This window comes from Populus nigra, chromosome 10 (genome assembly GCF_951802175.1).
Source record: "Populus nigra chromosome 10, ddPopNigr1.1, whole genome shotgun sequence".
In the NCBI taxonomy this organism is placed as follows: Eukaryota; Viridiplantae; Streptophyta; class Magnoliopsida; order Malpighiales; family Salicaceae; genus Populus; species Populus nigra.
The window spans coordinates 10472483-10486525 of NC_084861.1; the positions used below are offsets into that span (position 1 = coordinate 10472483).

The 14043-nt window shown below is 36.1% G+C and overlaps 1 protein-coding gene and 1 non-coding gene across 5 annotated transcripts; one reads left to right on the forward strand and one right to left on the reverse strand.

The window, feature by feature from the left end:
• Window positions 1–660: 660 nt before the first annotated feature.
• LOC133705701 (pre-mRNA-splicing factor ATP-dependent RNA helicase DEAH10) lies at window positions 661–7433 on the reverse strand. 4 transcript variants are annotated; one of them, XM_062131050.1, is made up of 13 exons: window positions 7231–7433; window positions 6980–7048; window positions 6787–6867; window positions 6483–6699; window positions 5685–6099; window positions 5061–5264; window positions 4513–4673; window positions 3807–3992; window positions 2905–3136; window positions 2136–2359; window positions 1827–1961; window positions 1432–1622; window positions 661–1288 (listed from the first exon to the last, which is right to left on the reverse strand). In XM_062131050.1, exons 1-12 carry the CDS (start codon window positions 7319–7321, stop codon window positions 1439–1441), a joined length of 2199 nt encoding a protein of 732 aa, XP_061987034.1. In that variant the 5' UTR covers window positions 7322–7433; the 3' UTR covers window positions 661–1288; window positions 1432–1438. The 4 variants fall into 4 exon arrangements, with proteins under 4 accessions (XP_061987034.1, XP_061987035.1, XP_061987036.1 ...); XM_062131051.1 differs by having other exon boundaries at window positions 661–1351; XM_062131052.1 differs by having other exon boundaries at window positions 661–1357.
• A 2416-nt stretch (window positions 7434–9849) lies between these two features.
• Window positions 9850–9921, forward strand: TRNAT-CGU (transfer RNA threonine (anticodon CGU)). Its single transcript has one exon. It is a non-coding gene; the product is annotated as a tRNA-Thr (tRNA).
• Window positions 9922–14043: the final 4122 nt, after the last annotated feature.

A 14043-nucleotide genomic window follows, 5' to 3' on the forward strand; every position in this document is an offset into this window, starting at 1 on the left:
TACTCGCACATATATACAAACACAACAGGCACACCCATGCGTGTAGGATAATTGCTGCACACAACGTTTTATGTCATAGTTGAGCTCACGTTGCTCCTTACTGTGAAGGGTGTTCCATTGTTAGAGAAGGGGCCGGTGACCAGAACAACTTTTAGTATATAATGAAAAAACTAACTGAAAGAAATGACATTGACAATTTGATCCTTCCTTAGATATATCTAGAGAGGAGACCTTACCCTTTGAATTTTTTTTTAAAAAAATATGTTTAGTGATAGGAATGAATTTTAAAACACATGACTTTGTTTTTATATATACAAAGAGACTGCAAACAAGAATTTTGGCCAAGACTGGAGAGGTGTGTCATTGTAAATCATTGTCCAACAAAAACACCAAGAAAGATTATTTATTGAAGGAAAAAAGAAACGGCAAGAATAAGATCATTTTGAACTTTTTACCAGCTACCTTGCTGGTTGAATAACACCATTTAGGCTGTATGAATACTTCCCAGAAATTCACAAACGAGAGTGGTTTTCACGTCCAGTGCCGGAGATTTCACGAACAGGGTTTGCCAACTAGAGGCTCCTTGTGTAAAGACTATGTGGTGCTGAGAAACTAAAATACGATGAGCAATTCAATCAATTGCCTAGAATTTCCAAACTATTTGCAGATCCATGGATAAATTATCATTTATGAAAAGAAAAGTTGTTTCGTTTAAGATACAAGGCCACCAGGGTGGCCTTTTGAGTTGTGAGCGCCAGTATACAGTGGCCATTTGGTGATATATTTGGCTTCATTAAATAATACAAAGAATAACTAAACCTTTACTTTCTGACTTGCTTGGGGATCAAAACTGCACTCCTCATGGCCGCCAACGCCTCTCCCCGGCCCACATTTAGATGAAAAACCAGCCACAAATTTAGCCACGTCTGTTTAGATGCTGTTTCCAACAGTCAGGCTTTCACATATGAATCCATAAGTTAATAAAGGACGACTGAAGCAGCAACTTTCCCAAATGTTCACCATCAAGAACTGACAACCACCTCTTCGAAGAGATCCTTGCTGAAAGAGAAAAGCCAGAACATTGCAGATGGAAACTAACGGGACATGCATGGTGTAGAAGCCCTCCAAAATTCAAGTCATCTGGTCAAGCAATGCTGAAATGCATAGACTCGGAAAAGACTTTATTATAAAGTCCAACTTGTGAATGCAACCTATCAACAAAAAAACATAGAGCCACTTCTCCTCAAACATGAGTTCCAGCGATCCTCCTCTAGTTGCTATTTCCCAGCTACAGTATGAAAATCAGGCCATAAGTTGATAAGTGCAAAAGACTCGGGGATAGAACTCTTAGCTGCATCTAGCAATAGCATTACATCAAATGACCAAACAAGATGAGAAGGCAAGTAAAATATTAGTTGATAGAGTTCATACCAAAACTTTAACCCTGCATTGCATAATAGTGAGGAGCAAGCTCAGTCAACCACAAATAATCAATTCTAGTTGTGTTGCGAATGTACTTCTGACTTGTTTGGACTAGTTCATCAAAAATTACACACTCCACCTTTGACTGGTGCAACACAGAAGTAGGGTGGATCTGCACTACTTGACCACTTGCTAAAGCCCTGCCATTCATTTCAGCAAATTTGAGGGTCTTGATGTAGGAGAATGGAAAGCGAGACATAAAATGAAAAGGGATTTCAAGAGAAGGTTGGATGCCATGACCAACTCGCCAAAGACTTGTTAACAAGGGAGAATAATAGAAATGCGAAAGAATCCTGAAGGAACATGCAAATGGATGTCTGAGCTTATATAGAGAAATATAATACCTGTATGTTCCCTCGGGTTGCTTCAAAGCTGCATTAAGGAAAAATGAAGCAGCAAGGCATCTACGGAATTGAAGAGTGTCATCTCCACAAGAAGAAATAGGAAGACCCATCTGTTCAACATGTCCTCTAATCTGACTGCAGTGGAAAATGACCTCTTAAATCAAGATTGCTAGCTAATAAAGATCACAATAGGTCAAGTCTCAAGAATTTCTTGAACATGGAATCCATATTGAAATTAAAATTTATAAGTGAATCCTACCAGAAAGTAAAGTAACCTAAGGGAAAAGAGGAAGAAAAAGGGTAAACAACCTGTGAATGTCACAAGCATGCCTCAATGAGCGACTATTAATAAAATTTTCCCTGCACCATTTTCTCAGTATCTTTTCATTTTTTCCTTTAATATTTTTCTCATTTTTTTCTATACCAAGCTCCATCCTTCTCTTCTGTAAAAGTTCATCAGCAGCGCGATAAACATTAATCAAAGTAAGGTGGTCACCATCTGGACTTGCAAAACACTTCTTTGCAGTTTTTGCCTGCCAAGAGAGAGAGAAAAAATGCTTTTTAACATAAGGTTTTACCAGGTTCGGGTAGGTAGCACAATATAATGCAAGAATAGAAAAAAGCCAGTCCTAACATCATATTGACAATGTTTGAAGAGATTCAGAAACTGCAACAGTCCTTTAGCAATGAATAACATATCATACAGAAATCAGAAGTGCTGGAACATTTAGAACCCAGAAAATATATGTATATAAAGAAAAAAGTAGAAAGAAATAAAAAAAATAAAAATTCTCATCAGGTCATCCGCACTCTTGAAAACTGCCTAGATCAGTGTTCCAGTCATTCCCTGAACACCTAGTCTCCCATTGACTCTGTCCACATAATAGCTAATTCTTGGCCAGTTTTTAGTACACTCATCAATGATAACTTAGCTAGACAACGCCAGACAATGATATGAACAAAGTTATTGTTGGATGCCATGGTGAATAACTTAGCATTTGACTTAATACGGACGAGGAACTCTGTCCAATCACTATTCATCGTAGAAACATATAATATGCAATTGAAAACCACATACCTCTTCTGACTTCTCACGAGGATTATAAAAAATAGATTCCACAGAGAGCATTGAAACAGCTATCAACATTTCTTCCAAGCAGTTGAACTGACTAGCAAGGATGAGAGCTTTGGAATAAATAGGGTCTAAGGGAAGCCGAGCCATTTGATGCCCAACAGGATCCGACAACTTACAGTCATCTGTCAAAGCACCCAGCAGAAACAGCTCCTCCAACGATTTTTGAATAGCTGCCCTGTTACATTCAGTAACAAAGGATTACTGATCTGTTTAAAAAATGTAGGTCCCTTGAGACAGTACATAGGAAACAACTCTATTCAACCAGACAGCTTCAGTAATTACAAGCCAGATAAACATCAATAAATAAGGTCATCTACCACAGGCATGAACCAAACAAGAATATTATCTCTTACCCTCACTATACACAAATAGATGGCCAGCCAGCCTGGATTAACCCAATTATAACATCCAACACCCAGCATCTAGACCAGCAAAACAATCAATTTGTGAAGTTTTTAACATCTTAAAAATGTTAGGTATATTCCCAAATGGTTATTTATACTATACTATACAATACAAATCAATAGGTAACTTGACCTCAGGCTCTACCAGTAAATATGGGCTGAATTCAAGTTCAACTGAAGGAGACTTGAAGATGCAATAAACACCAGAAGAAGCCCCTAAGAGGAGGCTGAAGGGGATGGCATGAGAAAGTGGCTAAACTAAATCTTTATTGAAAGAAAGACATGGCCATAGTCAAGCAGAAAAACATGCGGGGAATTTCCGTCTAGGTTAAAATCTTAATGATGGTAACTAATCTACAATCATCTGCTACTAGCAATACATGCAGAACGAGAATGGCGTGCCAAATCAATGGAACTGTGAAAAAAAATCTGAAGATTCACCTTGATGGTTTTTCCAGGAAATCAAATCCTATAATATCATCAACGCCTAGAGCCTTGAGCTGCAAAATAACATTAGAGAGGTTGCATCGTTTGATCTCTGGCTTTGTTGAATCCTCAAGCTTCTCAAATTCACTCTCTGGGTAGAGTCGAAAGCACTTCCCTGGTCCTTCACGGCCTGCACGTCCACTGCAGTAACAAAATGTTTGTCAATCTTGATTATTATTTGATCAAAAATACCATTTGATGGAGACGGTGTGTGTGTGAAATAATGTTCAATGAAAACTAAATAAACAAAAGAAAACAAACATCTATTTCTAACTGTTTAGATAATTAATGCATTCAACCAATTCTAAGCTTCAAACATGCAAATTCATGTAAAAGATGGCACACGCACATATGGGGCGATGCACCCAATGGCATAGGACCAAAATAAAAAATCCAAGGAGATGGTTATAACAGAGCATGGATAGTTTCATAGTCAAAATAACCATGAAAGAAAATCACTCGGATGTTATAAACAAGCTTATGTATAGGCAGGCTGGATTACAGGTAACAATTTGTTAACAGAAAGTGAATCATACAAATTTAAGAGGAATCTAGTAACTAGAACCGAATTAAATCTCGTTGAAAGTTGATCACTAAACTCAAACTGAATAGCCTTTGTATTAGTCTCTGTTTCACCCAAGCATAATTCAGCATTGCCTACCTCCTTTGAAGAGCCTGGGCTTTCGATGTTGGAATAATTATCAATGATTCCATCCCTTTGACCGGATCGTAAGAACGTGCTTTTATGAATCCAGGATCTATAACATATTTGATTCCAGGTATAGTCACTGATGTCTCAGCAATATTTGTTGCCAATATCACCTACAAAGTGCTATGATTAAGAATACTGAATGATCACGCGGAAATCAAATCAGAGTTTAAGGCACAGATAAAATATTAAATCCATTAATGTGTAGCATAGAGATTGAAAGCATCTAGAAATACTGTGTTACATATGAATTATCTGTATCGATTCACTGTACATCAATTTCCGTATGTGTGTAGAGATGAATTATAATGGATATATAAAAAATAATTATGTTTACCAGTTAACATAACCAGCCACTAAGAATCATGCATCTCATTTATTTTTTTTTCAGAGATGATGCCAGTAAACTTCATATTATTATCATCACTGTGGCTGTCAATTCCAAGTGCCACCAATTCAAATGCTATATAGAGGATAGCTCACAAATATCATTAAGCTACCTTACGATGTCCAGCTGGAGCTGGCATGAAAACTCGCATTTGCTGTTCTGATGGAAGAGATGAAAATATTGGAACAGTTACCAACTTTCGACTTTCTTCTGGTAACTTTTGAAGTTGCTCCTGTACAAGTCTCTCAACACCTTCAATCTCTTCTTGCCCAGTTAGGAACACGAGAATATCACCTGGGCCCTCCTCCAAGTGGATCTAGCACAATTAGTAGTAGCAATATAAAAAAAACTGCACAATGAACTTAAATATTTGTGAAAGAAAATCATAATGGTCCAAGGACCATTTGTAGCATTCGAGTGTTAGTTTACAAATCAATCACACTCGGGTCAATTGAGGGAAAAGGAATTTTTTAATTTTTTTGTGAGAAGTTGGAACAAAATTGATTTCCATCTTCCACATAGAACTATTCTAGAATAGAACCGAAGAACTTGATTTCAGCAATACATGTGGCACCAACAAACATGAAAAACTGAGTTGAATATGAAAAAAATGGAGACATTAAAAGGTTTGACAATTTGAAAATTTTGGTGGTCAAAAGTGAAAGTCAAAAAGCTTGAATGCAAAGTCTCAGAACTGCAAAACTTTAAAAGATAATGAAGGTTGATGGATAATGACCTGGAATATGGTAATCAAGGCTGCATCTACATAATCTGTCTCAGCATGAAGTGTATAAAATATATCCACATGATGCTGACGGCCTTCAACATGAACAGCTCTGGCACCACCAAAGTACTCTGAGAAAAGACGTGCATCCAAACTGGCAGACATGATTATTAACTTCAATGGAGGAAATTTCCTTTGGCACTGCTTGAGAAAATTGGTGCATTCGGCTCCTTTTTCATTCTCCTTCGTTATACCATTGCTGGCCTTCTTATTATTGACAACAGCATGGTCAATGACAGATTTCAACCTTGCTCTCTGCACATTTTTCAGCAAGCCCAGTAACACATCGGTGTGGACAGTTCTCTCGTGAGCTTCATCAACAATTATTACTGAATACCTCGAGAGATATGGATCCAATAATGCTTCCCTGTAAGTGCATCAAGAATTACATCAGCTCATTCATATTGCAGCGATCTGAAATCTACTATCTTTGTGATGTTCAGCCTACAGATTCATCATTCCTCTCTCCCATTACATAATGTTTGCAATTGCCCCATTTACAAATGAATAAGAAAATATTAAAAAATCTCTGACCAGATCATTCTACGAACACTGACTCCTTCACATGACAAAATGAACCAGTATCAGCAATCAATAGGACACAGCAAGCAGCACCTTTAACCCTAACCCTTACAATATCTACACAAACTATCAAAGAGTACAAGACTTTATTAGAAAGCTCCATAAAAATGAAACAATACAGCATTTTTAACAACAAAGGACCTAAAATTGAGCAGACTTAGTGGTTACCTCAGCAACAATCCATCGGTCATGTACTTGATCCTTGTTGAGCTGGAAGTCTTATCATCAAATCTGATGGAATATCCAACCTTTAGACCCAACTCAACACCACATTCCTCTGCAACTCTTTTAGCAACCGTTACAGCCGCCACACGCCTAGGTTGTGTTATCCCAATAACTTTTCCATTGGGACAGAACCCAGCATTAAATAGAAACTGAGGCAACTCTACAAATCAAAAATAAATAAATTCAATTGATAAGAGATTTAGACTCACATCAACAAATAATAGTACTGCAAAATTAAATAACTTACGAGTTGTTTTTCCGCTTCCGGTTTCACCAACGATGATTAAAACGTCATGGTTTTTAACCTCCTGGACAAGTCGTTCCTTAACTGGAGAAGTGAATTTGTTTTTTAGGAAAGACAAAAAAAAAGTCAGAGAGAAGCATTGATATGTTCTATCTAACCTGAAATATTTCTAAAGATATAGGAATTAAAAAAGCACCTGAAGCAATCGGTAGAGACTCTCTCTGTTTTTTAATTATTTCCCTCCTGTATTGCAATACATAAATCACTTCGGTTTCCGCCAGAATTTCAAAAATAGAAGAAGAGGAGGTAATAACTTCAATTAGCTCCTAAAAATTTAAATTCATTGAAGATATTTCGAGATCGGAAGTCAAATTGAATCCTTTTCTTTTCTCTAATTTGCTAACTTGAAAACAAACTCATAACAAAAAAAAAGCGTAGAGAGAGGACCTGGAAATAGCATCGGCGGCGCAGCGAGGTTGATTGGAGAGCTTGAGGACCGGTTTTTGTTTTCGAGTTTGTGTTGTGTTTCTGGGACCATTCTGCTCCATTGAAGGCATCTCTACCTAGTATCACTGAAAACGAGAAGAGGTAGAGCTCTTAAACCCTTCGTTGCTCGAAGACTCCAATAAAACGCACCGTTTGTTTCTTTTAAGTTTTTACTAGGCGTCCTGTATAAATAGGATCTGATCTGCGGAGAGAAGGAGGACCTGTTGGGTCCGGTCTGGACGCAATTCGTTTTGGGCCCCCCCTTTCTTTGGGGCCGGTCTGGACCAATTAATTTTGGGTCCGGACACGCGGCCCACTTTCTGCTGGTAGAGTATCTATACTGATTTAGAATATGTCTGGTAACGCGGTGCAGAACGCACCAAAAAGCAACTTTCAGTTTAGATTGATTTCAACTCCTCGTTAAATTTTCCCTATTGGATTTCAACTCCTCGTTAAAGCAAATGTTCCAAAAAGCAACTTTCAGTTTAGGCAACGTAATTAATTTTGCCTGTCATATCCCATGAATTGTATAATTGTACCCCATCCACGTTGATGCTGTCATTTCTTGTATAAGACCAAAAAAATATGGTAAGAAATTTTACAAAAATACCTCCAATTAAAAACCCAATAAAAAAAATCAATTCCAATTCAAAAACCCAGCAAAACTAACGAAAATTTTATTGGGTTTCGTGAATTTTTTTTGTTGGCACCCTTACAAACTATATTTGTAAACAAGCAAACCCGAAAACCTATTTTCATAAATTTTCCATGAATCCCACCACCAAAAACACAAAAAAGTAAAAGCACCCATACAGATTGTATTTGTGGACACCTTGAAAACTTTTAACCTTTTTAGCATGAGAGAAAGAGGATTACTCTCTCAAAACCTTAGCACCTCTCTCTAAAGCTTCATGATCAAACCCAGTAGTGTTGTTCGTGGGTGACCATTCCTAGGAGCTCTAGATTACCCCCCGCCATAGGCAAAGTGGATGGCTGAGATTGTACAGAAGAAGAAGACGAAGAAGATTGAGGGGAAGGAGAAGGGTTTGAAGAAGAGAAAGGAGAGAAACTAAAAGGGCCATCAGCAAAAAAAACAAAATTTGATTGGGAAAAGGAAAAGGAGGCTGCTATTGCTGATATTAGCCCTCCAATTTCACTTGTTTTTCCTTTTTTTTTTTTCTTTTATTGTGTAGAGAAATAAAATGATAGACAGTGTATAGAGAAACCTTGGACAAGACCGTTGCCATGGAAGGAGAGACGAAGAGCAAGACAGTTGCCAAAGAAAATAAGGCCGGGTCTCATCCGGGTTTGCGCGGGTCAACCTACCGGGTCGATCGGGTTTTACCGGGTCAACTCCCAAGCGAGTTTTTACCTCCATCCGGACCGGTTTCAGGTCCAGGTCAACCGGATCCCGGGTCGACCCACCTGGCCAGTCCAGGTTTCAAAACTATGCTCTCTTAATGCATTCTACATAAATAGAATCAATTCCTGAACATAGGTAATTAAAGCATAACTTCAGCTCAAACAATAGTAACAAAAAAAATATTCCGGGGAATACCTATCCCTACTTTAATATTTGATCAAAACAAAACCAAGCATATTCTAATAATCACCTGCAAATTGATAATAGCCTACGACCCTTGAGACGACCCTTGAGAGGTGAAAGAACTATCGGAACAGAACTAAACCCATGTCCAGCAACATAGCACGTGCCTCCGTGTCCATCGGGATCACAAGAGCAGCACTTTGCTAGAGTTTGCATGGCAACTACACCATCATTTCTGCCACTCTCCACATGAATTCCTCCAAGTATTTCCCCTTCAAAATTGCAACACTAAATCAGACTCAAAATTAAAACAAATACACAGCAAAACGTGCAAAACAGAAATGATGGGGGGGGGGAAGCACACAAGTAAAAAATTTACCGTTGTAAATTAGCGCCTTCCTGGAGGAATCAATAAATTAAATGGCTGAATTATAGGACTCAGTCCCCTCAGCTGCAATGTGGCACCAATAAATTGCAGTTCGCCAACATAATTCCCCAGTTGAGTAGCAGTTTTGCCATTGGAACAACTCTGCAAAAACGACTGGTTGTTCTCTATTTTACCGTCCTCGATCACAACAGACACCAATTCTCGATCGGTCCTCGCCAGAGCTCAAATTTTTATTATGATGCTGAAGTATAACCTTCTTGCTGCCTAAGCTGTCGGGTCCTCGTCTCCGAAGAGCTGGTTTAAGATCATCTACAGAAAGCGAATCTAACTGGTGCACAAAAAATCAAAACACAGGTAAATTTAAAATAAAAAGATAAAAATTATTGTTGATTAAAGATATTTAAGAGATTCTTGCTTACTGCCTCGGGAGGATTATGAGAATGGAGGAGGATGGATGATGATAAGTCGATGCAAATTCCATGCACAATCAGGGCGATTCCACACATCCTACTATGTTCGTTGCTTTGCTCGCTTTGCAACCTGCAGTAGTTCTTTGCTTGGCATACGTTTTGGAGGGTTTTAGGAGATTTTCCTTTAGTTTCTCTGTCATTTTTGGAATTAAAAATTCATCTCCTCATCGGCAAAGGCTTCCATAGCATAGTGGTAGTGCGTTCGCTTCGTAAGCGAAAGGTCGCGAGTTCGATCCTCGCTGGGAGCTCTGGCGTGAAGGGATGCACTAACAGCTACCCTGGACTTGTTATTTGATTTTGTTAAGACAGTTTTTTCCCAGTCTCCAAAGATTTATTTCCAGAAGCCCATTAAACAGTTGTCCCGGACTCCAACCTCGAAGATCAGGTTCGATGGGTCAAGGTCTCCTAAATTCAAAAACTTTCCACGAGACGTATGGAAAAGTTGTTCCTTTGAGACTCAGAGTAAGCTCCCAGCTTTTGAGATGCAAGCTATTGCATGAGGATTTATGTCAGACAACAAGAGTTTAATTATTAACAATGGAATATTGAAACAAATAATGGTTATTTCTAACGATCCAGTAAAAGAAAATGAAGTTGAGAACAAGCAGAAGTGCAAATAAATTAAGATTACTACCATTTTTTTCTTCTAGTGTTCGAAATCCATTTATGTTCATGATTTTTAATGCATAGAGCATTCCTCTGCTGTTGACCTTTCTCGTGTTTTTTTATTATTTATTTTAATCAAAGTGGGATTGCTTGGTTGAATTCGTTTTAGAAGAGTGAATCTTTGTGCATGCAGAGAGACGCCGCCATGCCGCCTTTAAATTCATCTGTCGGGTTGTTGTCAGGTTAGAGGCGATGCTAATATTTTAAAAGTGGATCTTTCCGCATGCTCAAAGTGTGTGATTAATATTGCGTGTTTTCATTTCTAATTCCTGTCATAAATAATAAACACTTTTAAAATTAAAAAATAAAAAAAGGACCGAAAACTATAACCACGTGTAGTTATTGCATGCCAAGCTTCCGCGTTTCAAAAGAACTCGGAAATGCTGTGTTTGCCAGAGAATGCCTTGACATCTCTTCCTGGTAACTAGCACTTCACCTGTAACTCTTCCCTTCAGACAAATGCATATCCGGTCAAACTTGTCAATGAATTGCCCGCCAAGACGCTGTGCTCGATAGAATTATGCTATGAACTGGTAACAGATTTTCAAAGCTGTGTGTTAGGTGAGCTTTGTTTACCAAATGATTTTTGTAATGAGCATCTTGAATGGAAGATAGAAAGTGAACTCGTGTTCCTCCTGGAGACCGCATTACCCATCATAATACTCTCAGGTTTAGTTTACGTCATGAGAGTTGATTTTAAAAATATTTTTTTATGTATAAATATTTTAAAATAATATTTTTTATTTTTTAAAATTTATTTTTAATATCAATTCATCAAAATAATTAAGAAAATAAATAAAAATAATGACTTTAAAAAACAATATTTATTTTTTAAAAAATCATTGTTAGCCACGTAAACAAACACATCCTTGATTGTATTTGGACCCATAAAAAATATTCAAAAAACATCCTTGTTATTTTTATTATAATTAATATTATTAATATTATTTTTTTATAAATATTTTTAATTTTAATTTTAATTTTATTATTATTATTATTATTATTATAACTATTACTATATTTATTATTATTAATATCATAATTAAGAAATTTAAAAAATATATCATTAATATTGAAAAATAACCATAGATTTGATTTGAAAAGTAAAAATAGAAATTACTATTACTATTATCATCATTGATAAATTTTAAGAAAAATATTATTACTATTAAATAAAGACTGTAAAATTTATTTGAATGGGTTAAAAATTATAAAAACTTAGGCCAAACAAGTTTAATATTATTATTGATATCATAAATATTATTAAAGTCATTAAAGTTATTAAATTTGAAATAAATTTTATTGTTATCACCCTTCATCACGGGTCAAATATGTTTATTTTTTATAAAAAATTATCTACGTAGGTTTTTTCAACGCATTTTGGTAGTTCACAATATATAACAAATCAGGGAATATATTTTCATGACAACCATAGTTATCAAACCCGTCCTAGAGCTTGACTCGACCAAGGGGTCGAGACTTGGGTTACACAGGTTAACTCGGGTCAAAACGGAAAAAAATGAGAAAAAATAAGGTTTTAATATTTTACATAAAAAATAAAGAAACAATCCATATGGATATAAATTATACATGTTGTAAGCAATTAAGTTTAAAAAACTATCTCAATTTTTTTTTACCTTACATTAGAAATATATTATCTTATTCTTATAAGTTGAAGTATTTAAATCAAAATAGTTTTTTTATCTCACATTAAAAAAACATAACTTTTTTCTTGTGAACATAGAGTATATATACTAAAGAATTTCAAATCTCAAATTTAAAAAATAAAGCATTCTTTTAGTATTTATATAGTGAACTTTGAAATGAGTTAATAATTAACTGAAAATATGAAAAAATAGGGGTCTATAAGTACGAGAGAAAACAAATTTGAAAGAAAAATGGGACTCTACCGGTTTTTTGTCCGGTCACCCAAGTTTCGGGTTGACCCAGCGGGTCAATTGGTTTCCTCCACCCCAATTGCAGGTTCGGATTTTGAATGAAACAGACCCGGCCAAGGCCTCGGAAAAATTTTCAAAAAAATATTTGATGTTTTATTATTTTATATGAAAAAATTAAAAAACAATCCACTTGGATATATGTTATATATGTTATAAACAATTAAGTTTAGAAGATTATTTCAATTTTTTATTATAAAAAACAGAATTTTTTTTTACTATGAACAAAAGGTATATATACTAAAAGGTTTCGAATCCTACATTGAAAAAATAAAATATTCTTATAGTATTTATATAGCGAACATTGAAATGACTTGGTAACCAATTGAAAAATATAAAAAGGAATGGTCTCTGGGTAGGCGAAAAAACATATTTGAAAAAAAAAATCCTTGCCGAGTTTTTGCCGAGTCACCCGAGTTCTTGGTTGACCCAGCATGTCGACTGGTTTTCTCCAGGCCAATTACATGCCTGGATTTTGAATGAAATAAACCCGGCTAACACTAATAGGTCCTGGTAGCAACAGAGTCCAACGCTGATGGGTTCTGGTTCCAGTGGGTCCTGCTGGCAGCGCGACCCAATGCTGCTAGGACAGGAGGACGTAGCAGCGTTGGGTTATGCAGGAAATTGAGCCCAACACTGGCTACAGAGCTAGACCCAACATTTTTGAGTTATGTTGGTAGAAGGACCCACTAACATTGACTCGCGACTTGGCCAACGCTGTTGGGACTTGCTAGGTAGCCAAACCAACCACCCACAAATCAGTCTAGCAAGGGAGTCAAAACAACTTCGAGGTTATTTGTTGTTGCAGTTTTAATTATGTTTTATATTTTCTTTAATTTTAATATATTAATATTAAAAATATTTTTTTAAAATAAAATATATATTATTTTTATATATTTCTAAATAAAAAATAATTGCTATTACACTTACAAACACTACTTAAAAAAGCAACCCATCAATTTTTGTCTGGTGATGAAAAAACCCTACCGATAAAGAGAGGAGAAATGGATAAAATAGAGGGAGAGAGAGAGAAGAGAGTGTTTTTTACTGAGACGATGCACTCCTAGGGCAACCCTTAAAAAAATAAATAGTTTTATTGTTATAAATTGCATAATCTTCGAAATTTTTTAAATTTTAAGGGATTGCACTCCAAAAAGCAGTGCAATTCTTTAATTTTTTTAAGGAATTGTTCTACTCACATTACAATCCTAGAACTTTTAATTTTTTTAAAGAATTTCACTACTTAATAGCTCAATTTATTTAACAAAAAAATTATAGGTTATGCAATCATTTGTAATTGCACTACTAAAAGTACTAAAGTAGTGCAACTATTTTGAATTTGTATTTTTATAGAGTTTATACTATTCCTGGTTTATTTCTCCAATTAATTTTGAATGGAGCTAGTATGAAAAAAAAAAATCCTGAATTTCGGCTCGTAATATAAATTATTTCATTATTTATTCGCATTCCCAAAAAGAAGTAGAAAAAAGAGCAGCAACTCGCAGACCGCACGTATAAACCACACTCCTTAACTTCCACGCAACCTCTCTCTCTCATATTTGCCTTTAACGCGTTGATTCCACACCTCGTACCTACCCTCCCTGTAATACAACTCATTCGCCCAATAATCACCACCGTCAAATCACGCAACCCAACTCAATCACAGCCATCAAACTCGCTGGATCTCACAATATACCTCACGTGACCTTCTATTTTATGGACCCCTCTTGAAAAATAACCGGAGGACAC

Coding starts and splice junctions, on each gene's coding strand:
- LOC133705701 (XM_062131050.1), bottom strand. CDS start 7,321: ATGGTCCCAGAAACACAACACAAACTCGAAAACAAAAACCGGTCCTCA. Junction 7,049..7,230: donor GCCGCCGATGCTATTTCCAG/GTCCTCTCTCTA, acceptor CGGAAACCGAAG/TGATTTATGTATTGCAATAC. Junction 3,137..3,806: donor TTCCTGGAAAAACCATCAAG/GTGAATCTTCAG, acceptor TGAATGTAACAG/GGCAGCTATTCAAAAATCGT.